The sequence below is a fragment of the Acanthamoeba castellanii genome, assembly GCF_000313135.1.
Source record: "Acanthamoeba castellanii str. Neff unplaced genomic scaffold scf7180000084763, whole genome shotgun sequence".
NCBI classification, from domain to species: Eukaryota; Discosea; order Longamoebia; family Acanthamoebidae; genus Acanthamoeba; species Acanthamoeba castellanii.
Window position 1 is genome coordinate 473,664 of NW_004457323.1, and position 9,082 is coordinate 482,745.

A 9,082-nucleotide genomic window follows, 5' to 3' on the forward strand; every position below is an offset into this window, starting at 1 on the left:
TGCTTCGTCAACTCCATGGTCTCGGCCTACATGGCAATCGGAGAGAGCGAGAAGCAGAACAAGAAGAGCGAACGTAGCGTATCGACCACAACCACGACCACCGCTACGGCCCGCAACAGTGCAGAAGAGGGCAAGGAGGAGACCCGAGGGACCCACCTGATGAGCACGGAGACCTGCTCCAAGATGATCACGCGCTACTTCCACCTCGTGGGCGACGCCTACCTCCATGAGCTCCTGGCCGACCTCCTCATCGACATTGGCAAGAGGCGGAAGAAGGCGAGCAACAAGGCGAAGAAAGGGCACGATAACGATAACGTCCTTCACTTTGGCATGAGCCGTGATACGGTGCGTCCCGTCTAAAGCGTGTGCGTGTAGAAACTGGTGCACCACACTCACTCTGACCTGCTTGACGCGGGGGGGGGCACAGGTGGTCGAGATTGCGCAGGACGCCTACGCGATCATCGAACGCATCGTTCAAAACCTCGACCGGATGCCGCAGTACGAATTGCATCTCCTTCTCCCCCACGCGCATCTCGTGCCACCTGTTCACACACACACACACACACACACACACACACACCATGCCACCCCGCTTGCCGCCCGCGCGACACACAATCCAGGCCGCTGCGTCGGGTGTGCCAACACATTTACGCCGAAACGGCGCGCTCGGGCCAGGGCTGGCATTTCGTGCGGCTGTGCCTCTTCTACCGATTCGTCTTCCCGTCTATCGTCGACTCCTCCCAGTACGAGGTCTTCTCCGAAGAGGTCAAGGACTACGACCTGCAGTACCCTCTTCCTCCTCTGTCTTTTCTCTTTCTCTTCTGTTCTTTTCTTCGACCTTTCCCTCTGACAACGCGCTGGCGTGTTCGTGTGTCGTGCGATGGCCAGAACGTATCTGGTCGTCGTGGCCAAGGTGCTGCAGTCGCTGTGCCAGCTCCAGGAGGAAAGCGCGGAGGGCGAGACGGAGGAAGAACAGCCCGCGGCCGCTGGAGGGGAGGCTGATCAGGCGCAGAGCCACAAGGCCAACATAACCAAACTGATGACCAAGTTCATGCGACAGCTTCTGGTACTCGTCGCGCATCACACACACACTTAGGGCAGTTCTAGCATACTGCCTTCGACGTTTTTTAACAGTCTGATGTGGAACGCGCAGCGTAAGGATGACATCGACGAAGCCACCTGTGCGGAGACCGGCGCCAAGCAAACGCTCAAGGCTCCCCTGGGCACAGCCAAGGCGCTCCAAGCTCTGGAACAGCTGAGCGCACACATCAAGCAGAAACCCCCTCGACTGAGCCTATTCGCGGATTGCTCCTCACCTGAGGTACACGCGTGTGCGCACACGCACCACCGCACACAGCCACTCATTACACTCACGCCTTGTCCAACGTCGGCTGGCAGTACGGCGAGCGCATTCGGCGTCTGCTGCAGGATGTGTGCGCGCTGGAGGACCTGCCCGCCCCCAGCCCCGACGCGGCTCCCAGGGCCAATCGCTACAGCAGCGACAAGCAACGCTGCCTTCTCTGCTGAGCCCAGCACGGACGCAAGGTACCCACAATACCATCTTACACAGCCGGCAACACAACACACAACACACAACACACAACACACAACACACAACACACAACACACAACAGCCAACCAGCCAACCAACCATTGGCTGCTTTTGGCGACCAACACAGATCCGGTTTGGAGTTTCCTAAAAGGGAAGGCGTCTGTACGATCGATTAAACTGAACGAAACACGCGCGCGACCAAACACAATACGACACACGCGGTATACCACAGAACTTTGTCAACTAATTCACATTTACGTCCCAAAACGAACCAAGTTAGAAGACACGACCACAGGAGACGTGTCTACACGCAGCCACAGACACTGTTGGTGTCCTCCTTCTTCGCTCGTTCGAACAGATTTTGAGGGTACACACACTCGAGTCTCCGCTGCCGTTCTGATCTGGGCTCTACACCACGACTAGTGGTGCGAGAGGGGTTTGATTGAAGAAGAAGAAGAAGGGGAAGACGACGACAAAGATGAACGAAAGGGGCGAGGCCAGTCAGGAGCGGAGGGAGAAGCGAATGAGCAGATCGTCGGGGCGTAAGGAGGAAAACAGCAGCAACGAGGTCGAACCGGTAGTTCCTGTGTCATCCGCCTCGGCCGACAGCAAGCCCGCCGCAGTCAACCACGAATCTGGTAACCCCCCCCCAAACAAATCTTGCCATTTCATTCAAAATCAGTCAATCTTATCTCATCTCTGAAATGTTCTTCTCTTACCTGTTCTCATCAGGGTCGGCACAAACGGGGGAGCAGCGCAAGCGCTCTCGGTTCAGCCTCAACCGCCTCTGGCGCTACAGCGCGGGCGACCACCGGCCCACCGACAAGCTCGACACCCACGCCGCCGAGGAGAACGGGAAGCCGGCCAAGCGCCGTAGCATTCGGCTCGACCTGTTCGGGCGGCGCAACAAGACCGACCAGCCCACCACCCAGAGCCTCGACCTGCCGGCCACCGAGACCGCCCAGGCCGCCGCCGCCGCAGCCCGCAGCCGACAGGCCTCGAAGCAGCGCCACCAGGAGGCCGGCCTGTCACGGTCGGCCAGGGAGACGCGCGCCGTGCTCGCGCCCTCGTCGCCGTCGCGGTCGCACAACGCCAAGCACCAGCACCACCACCCGAGGGACCAGCGCGGCGGCGGGAGCGACGAAAAGAAGAAGAAGAAGCGGATCGCGGTCGAAGGCCTGGACCTGGCGGTGGCGCGCGAGCACCGCGGGGCGTCAGGCTCGGCGTCGGCGCGGGGCGCGTCGAGCAGGATCGGCGGCGACAAAGAGCGGCGGGAGCGAAGGGCGGACAACAGCGAGGGCGGCAAGAGTCGCCCCGACAAGGGCGAAGGGCGAGGCGGCTCGCGAATCGATCGCGACCGCGAACGCGACCGGGCGAAGGGCGACGCCGCCGAGAAGAAGGGCGCCGAGCGAGAGTCCAAGAACTCGCGCACGCCGCGCGAGCGAGGGCGCGAAGCTAAGGACTCGAAGGACGCCAACAAAGAGGCCAACAAGGCGGGCAACAACAGCAAAAACAACGATCGGGAGCAGCTGCACAGCAGCAGCCGGGACGTGCGGGACAAGGACCGCGACGCCCGGGAGCGGAAGCCCGCGAGGGACGACAAGGAGAAGGAGAAGGAGAGAGAGGGCAAGCGGGAGCGAGAGAGAGAGAAGGACAGCCGGGAGCAGCGAAAGCAGGAGCGCAGCGGCGGCGGCGCGACGACGACAAGGACAAGCAGCGGGAGAGGAGGGGCACCGATAGCAAGGACAGCAAGGACGAGAAGAAGGAGCGCCACAGGGGCCGAGACCGAGAGCGGGACCCGAAGGAGAGGCGAGGCGACAGGGAGGAGAAAAAGGAGAGGGACAGGGAGGGAGAGGAAGGGCGCCGACAAGGAGAAGGAAAGGGAGAGGGAGAAGGAGGGGAAGAGGGCGGCGAGCACCACGAAAGGCACGCCGGAAGCTGCGGCGCTGCCGCCGCCGGCGCCGGTGGTGGCGGGAGTGAGCAGGCCGGTATCGCAGAGGGCGGAGGCGGCGGGACCGGCGAGGGAGAGGAGCGGCAGCCTCAGGCGGCGAAGCCGGCGGCCCGATGACGACAAGGACCGGTGCACACCGGACAGGACCGCCAAGGACGAGCACCCAACAAGGGACCACGACAAGGTGGAGGAGAAGAGAGAGGAGAAGAAGGAGGAGAAGAGAGAGGGGAAGGAGGAGGGCAAGGCCCAGGCGAAGCCGAGGCGCAACACCACCAGTGCCAAGAAGGACGACGGGGACGGCAAGGACAAGGAGGCCGATCGTGGCAATAATGTCGCTGGCGAGGGTGGCGATGCCACGTCTGTGCAGAGCGACGATGTTGGTCAAGGGGGTGATGTCGTTGGTGACAACGTCAATAGCAACGGCGGCGACGGCACGGACAAGAAGGACAATAGGGACCCTGAACCACTAGAGGAGGGTAGCAGCATCGACGAGAGCCCCTTTGCCCGAGAGCTGGCCAAGCGAGCCAACCAGAACCGTGAGCAGGTGCGTACTCCCTCTGAGCTTGTCGTTGTTGTTGTTGTTGTGTAGCAATGTGTAGCAGTTGTGGTAGTTGTTGTTGTTGGTAGAGGCTGACCCGTGTTTGCTTCGCGTGTGGCCACGTTCGAGAGCAGAAGCTGACGCAGATGGAGCAGATGCTGGCGACGAAGAAGACCAAGGGTCCCCAGCGACCCAAGCGGAGCACACCCGCTGCTGGTGCCCCCAAGAAGTCCGCATGAGAGCTGCACCCCCCCCCCTTAAGAGGGAGACCCAAAGGGACACCAAGGTTGAAGTGTGAAGGGTGTTCTATTTGCAAGGCTCGGAGCGTATCAACAACAGAGAGGTGTCATGTCACATCTGGATAGACTAGACAGAAGAGAAGAGAAGAGAAGAGTCTCTACATGAAAGGGATAGGAGAGGATATCGATTTACACGTACAGCGCGAATGGATAAGGAGAAGAGCCCTAGTGCTGCTTGCTGGTGACGATGCAGGGGCGTTGCTGGTGGCCTCCGCCTCCTCGCGGCTGCTGGTGAAGGCGTGCAGCACCCCTAACCTGGCGCTGCTGCTGCGGCTTCATGGGGTGGTGCTGCCTCTTCTCGCGACGCCCAGGCTTCTCCTGCTGCTTGCCCGCTTGGCCTCCGGCCTTCGAGCTGCCATCGCCGTCGTTCATGAGGTTCAGCAGGAACAGCAGCGTAGGCAAGGAGAGCGTCGGGGGCGCTGCTCCACCTCCTCCTCCACTTGCGCCTCCATCCATCCCCTCTCCTACAAGCGTCTCGTCCGAAGTGGGCTCGAGGGCAGAGGGAGTCGTGCACGTCGAGTCACTCGTCGCGAAGTCGCGACTTGCTGCATCTCTTCTTCACTTCTTGCTGACCTCTTTACGACCGAGGTGGTGCGGTGTCTTGACGCGGCGATGTGGGTGCAATAGGCGAAACTGGAGCAATGGAAAAATTAGCGCCTTCACCTCTGTCGCGACCTGACGCCGGCACGTCCAAAGAGCCCAAACGGCACACGCCAATTGGCTTAAAAACTTTCTGCAGACTTCCTTTCTTTTGCGGAAAGTTCCTTTTTTAAAAAGGGGGAAAATCGGAAAATGGTTGGAAAAGGCGTCGATGTTTGGCCCAATGGGCCAGCGCCGCGTCACGTCCCCTTCGGTGGAATGTTGATGTGGGTGGGCAGCCTCAGAGTGCGGCGACGGCGACGAAGAGGGACGAGGAAGTGGAAGTGGAAGTGATGGAAGTAAAGGAGGTTGGGCCTGATTGGCGGCGAGTGCGGCCGATGTGAGTGTGGATGAAGGCCACGGCCGAGTTGAGTGCCTCTCGCGACTTGGCGGCGAGACCACCAAAGGCCTGGAACACGTGCACCTGAACGAGTGGAGATACATACAAATAAGAGCCTGCGAGCTTGACAAAAGAGAGGCAGGGCGTGAGGACTCCAGGACGCACCATGTCGGTGTAGATCTCGAGGGTGGCGTCGACACCGTCTGTCTTCGCCTTCTCGGCGAGCATCACTGCCTCGTCCCGCAACACCTCCACTTCGCCCACTGCGGTCGAAACCATCATTAATATTAAAAAATTTGAATAAATAAATAAAAAGAAATAAATATTTATATTTGATTACAGAGTGCGACGTGCCTTGAATGAGAAGAGGCGGGAGACCGACCAGGGAAGCGTTGATGGGCGAGATGAGTGGGTGGTCGAGCCGATGATTGCCCGCGTACATCTGCTCAAGCATAGCGTGCAAGTGTTGGTAACAAATGTCTGTGAGGTGCGGCAAAGGTGTGCGGTGCCTGGCGAGGAAGGCGTGAACGGACCTGGGGGCAGTTGAAGGTCTCGGGCATGGAGAGGTAGTCGTAGGACTTGTACTTCTTCCAGCTCTCGCCTCGACATTCCAGGTCCACCTACACACAAGTATCAATGAGTATTTGTTACTGGGAACACTTCAATAGCCGGTGTGGTGTGTGGTGTGTGGTGTGTGGTGTGTGGTGTGTGGTGTGTGGTGTGTGGTGTGTGGTGTGTGGTGTGTGGTGTGTGGTGTGTGGTGTGTGGTGTGTGGTGTGTGGTGTGTGGTGTGTGGTGTGTGGTGTGTGGTGTGTGGTGTGTGGTGTGTGGTGTGTGGTGTGTGGTGTGTGGTGTGTGGTGTGTGGTGTGTGGTGTGTGGTGTGTGGTGTGTGGTGTGTGGTGTGTGGTGTGTGGTGTGTGTGGTATGTACCCAGGGAGACAGGCAGACGATAGCCGAGGGCAGCGGCAGGCCTTGGTCCCTCGCTCTGGCAAAATTTGAAGTACAATCAGTTAGTTCAAGTACTAGCTTTTCCGATGTGGCCCACGGGAGTGGAAGCAGGAGTGCGGCGATCACCGAAGCATGGTAGCAAGTGTCAAGCCGCCCCCGGCCGAGTCCCCGCCGATGACCACATTTTGGGGCCGATAGCCCTGTGCGCGTTGCGAGCGGCCGGTCGAGTATGAGCCGCGATTGGAGGAGGGGAGGTAGTGAAGAGAGAGAGAGAGAGAGAGAGGGGTACCCCGCCTTGCGGGTCGATAAGCCAAGTGTAGACCGCAAGAGCGTCCTCCAGCGCCGCAGGGAACGGGTGCTCGGGCGCCAAACGATAGTCAACGGCTGGCCGTGTGCGGGTGAGATTGGTGTCAACGACGACTCAAAGAAAAGGCCTTGCAAAGGCTCGGTACCGAGGACTTTGATGCCGGCCAGTTTGGAAAATTTGGAGGTGAGGCCGCGGTGCGTGGCCGTGGAGAGCATGCAGTAGCCGCCCCCGTGCAGGTAGAGCATGACCAACGGGCAATCCTGTAAGCCGTGTGCAGTGCGCAGACAACACAATCATCAGCCTATAGGCCTACACTCATGTCTCTCTGAGGCAAGTACCGCGGCAGAGATGTGCTCCATCCACTCGCACTTGATTCCGTTGATGGTCGTCTGGCGACGAAAGAGGAGGTGGTCGTCGTTAGGGACGCCAACAACGCGGACATGCATGGTATGTCTCCGCGTAGCGTACCATTTCGATCTTGACGCGGGACTTGATCTTGGGCGGTCGGCCCACGATGCGGCGCAGCTTGTCGATGGCCTCGGGCCGCGGCGGCGCGATGACCGCACTCACGCGCATGAACGTGAGGATCATCTCCCACGCAAACGACCTGGAAAATAAAATATATTGTTATTTAGATAAATAAATTGTAAATAATAATTATTATTTGAAAGAAATAAAAAACGAAAGGCATAGGGGAGGGGTGTGCCATGAGGGGCGGGCAGGGCCGAAGAGGAGCCGACGGAGGGCGGCTGAGGCGAGGGCCACGGAGGCGAGCGACCAGAAGCGTGCCTTCCGCAGGAAGCGTATGATTTGAAAGATGAGTCCGCTTCTCGTCTGCCCCCGGGCCTGGCCACCTCCACCGACGCCGACGCACCGCCTGCACTCCTGCACCGCTCATCTTCCTTTTGTTTTTATTTTATTTTTAGAATTTTACTACTTGAAGAAAAAATAAAAGAGAGTGCAAATGATAATTAAAAGGAAAACAAAAATAAAAGGAAGTTTCGGTGGGCAAGAGGACAGAAGAGAGCGAAACGGAAAACGGAGCACAAGCGCAGCCGGCAGATCTTAGATGGACAAGGCTGAGGAGTCGGCCCTTACAGAGGGGGGCGAGGTCACCATGTACCTGCTCACCCGTCTGCTATCCATCGCTTCATCGAATGAGTCAGTCATACAACAAATCTTGCAGGTGCCCCACCTCCCTCTACTTACCGCATGCGATCTTTGTGCATGCAGCACATCATGGGCTGCACTTGTGCTAGAATTTAGGTGCCGGCGATGTTGTGTGTAAATAATCTGTTCTTCTTGGGTCCGCTACTCGCATCTTGCGGCAGGCTGGAGTAGGGCTCATGTTCAACGGGCAGCCGCCGGGCGAGGCAAAGTCGAGCGTGTGCGGCCGCACCTGGGGACCCGGCGCCATGGCCTACCGCTGCTCGGACTGGTACCTCGGCGTGGTGCACCACGGCAGCGCTTCTTTCGCACTCAACCCAACGTGTGTGCGGTGTGTGCGGTGTGTTGTGTGGCCTCCAGTCAGATGAACTCGAGCAGCTGCATCTGCGTGGACTGCTTCAAGCACGGAAACGTTCGTTCCTCAGTCTCGCGCTTGATTGATTGGTGCTCCTTTTCCTAACGCACGCCGTTGTGTGTGTCTGTCTGCAGCACGAAGGACACGACTACCGCCTGTACTCGTCGGGCTACGGGTACGCGTTCTTCCCGCTTGATCAAACCAATCAATCAACCAACCAACCAACCAACTTGCTCATGTCACTCACACTATCACTATATGGTTCCCAACTCGCAGCGGCTGCTGCGACTGCGGCGATCCTGCGGCCTGGAAGCCCAAAGGGTACCACTCGCCCTCCCCGGTGTGTGTCGTGTGCCGTGCCGTGTGCACCTTCTAACGCTCATTTCCTCCTCGTTTACGAACGATGGCAGATTCTGCTCAAAACACAGCGCGTCGTCGACCGAGTCGACAGCCGAGCAGAACTTCAACCCGGAGGTCACCAAAGTCTTCCTGGACCACGTGCTCGGGTTGCTGCATACTCGCATGGTACCTGCCCCGCACGAAACGACGACAAGTCTTTTAAGGATTGCTACGATCAACTACGATCGCGGCTCACCACTCCGACGTCCACCTCTCTTTGGCAGGTGTCGTATCTGAAGCAGGAGGAGAACGTGGCCGGAATCGGGTTGATCCTCACCTTCATCAGCAAGGGTATGTCGCGCCACCCAACGTCTTTCTGGACACTTAGTCCAGAGCGGCGCCTGGTGTAGGTAAACTCGCACAGGCCACACTGATGTATGTGCAACGATGCACACAGTGTGCTCGTTCGGAGATGCGCCGCGCAGGGTGATGGCCGAGGCCATGCTGTCGTTTGGGAATGCCGATGACATACTCAAGGCGCCCGACAGGCCGTCCGTGCTCGAGCACCACATCTCCGACTTCACCAAGCTCTTGAAGGGCCGAGGCAAGTGCTCCCGCTCACACATATAGGCTGCTGCGTACTCAC

At 58.9% G+C, this 9,082-nt stretch overlaps 4 protein-coding genes across 4 annotated transcripts; 3 read left to right on the forward strand and 1 right to left on the reverse strand.

The window, feature by feature from the left end:
• Positions 1–15: 15 nt before the first annotated feature.
• On the forward strand, positions 16–1,527 carry ACA1_245410 (GTPase-activator protein for Ras family GTPase; the record flags this gene model as incomplete). The annotated part of the gene is made up of 6 exons (XM_004335415.1): positions 16–345; positions 428–498; positions 621–785; positions 889–1,066; positions 1,154–1,321; positions 1,399–1,527. 6 exons carry the CDS (start codon positions 16–18, stop codon positions 1,525–1,527), a joined length of 1,041 nt encoding a protein of 346 aa, XP_004335463.1.
• A 503-nt stretch (positions 1,528–2,030) lies between these two features.
• Positions 2,031–4,280, forward strand: ACA1_245420 (uncharacterized protein; the record flags this gene model as incomplete). Its single annotated transcript, XM_004335416.1, has 3 exons — positions 2,031–2,190; positions 2,285–4,047; positions 4,176–4,280. The coding sequence occupies 3 exons, from the start codon at positions 2,031–2,033 to the stop codon at positions 4,278–4,280; spliced, it is 2,028 nt and encodes a 675-aa protein (XP_004335464.1).
• A 940-nt stretch (positions 4,281–5,220) lies between these two features.
• Positions 5,221–7,166, reverse strand: ACA1_245430 (alpha/beta hydrolase fold domain containing protein; the record flags this gene model as incomplete). Its single annotated transcript, XM_004335417.1, has 10 exons — positions 5,221–5,403; positions 5,485–5,582; positions 5,698–5,761; positions 5,853–5,939; positions 6,251–6,305; positions 6,395–6,468; positions 6,558–6,652; positions 6,721–6,835; positions 6,914–6,964; positions 7,044–7,166. The coding sequence occupies 10 exons, from the start codon at positions 7,164–7,166 to the stop codon at positions 5,221–5,223; spliced, it is 945 nt and encodes a 314-aa protein (XP_004335465.1).
• A 478-nt stretch (positions 7,167–7,644) lies between these two features.
• ACA1_245440 (zinc finger in N-recognin protein) lies at positions 7,645–9,066 on the forward strand (the record flags this gene model as incomplete). The annotated part of the gene is made up of 8 exons (XM_004335418.1): positions 7,645–7,761; positions 7,907–8,013; positions 8,103–8,154; positions 8,232–8,272; positions 8,374–8,418; positions 8,526–8,622; positions 8,721–8,787; positions 8,894–9,066. The coding sequence occupies 8 exons, from the start codon at positions 7,645–7,647 to the stop codon at positions 9,064–9,066; spliced, it is 699 nt and encodes a 232-aa protein (XP_004335466.1).
• Between the last annotated feature and the right edge of the window lie 16 nt (positions 9,067–9,082).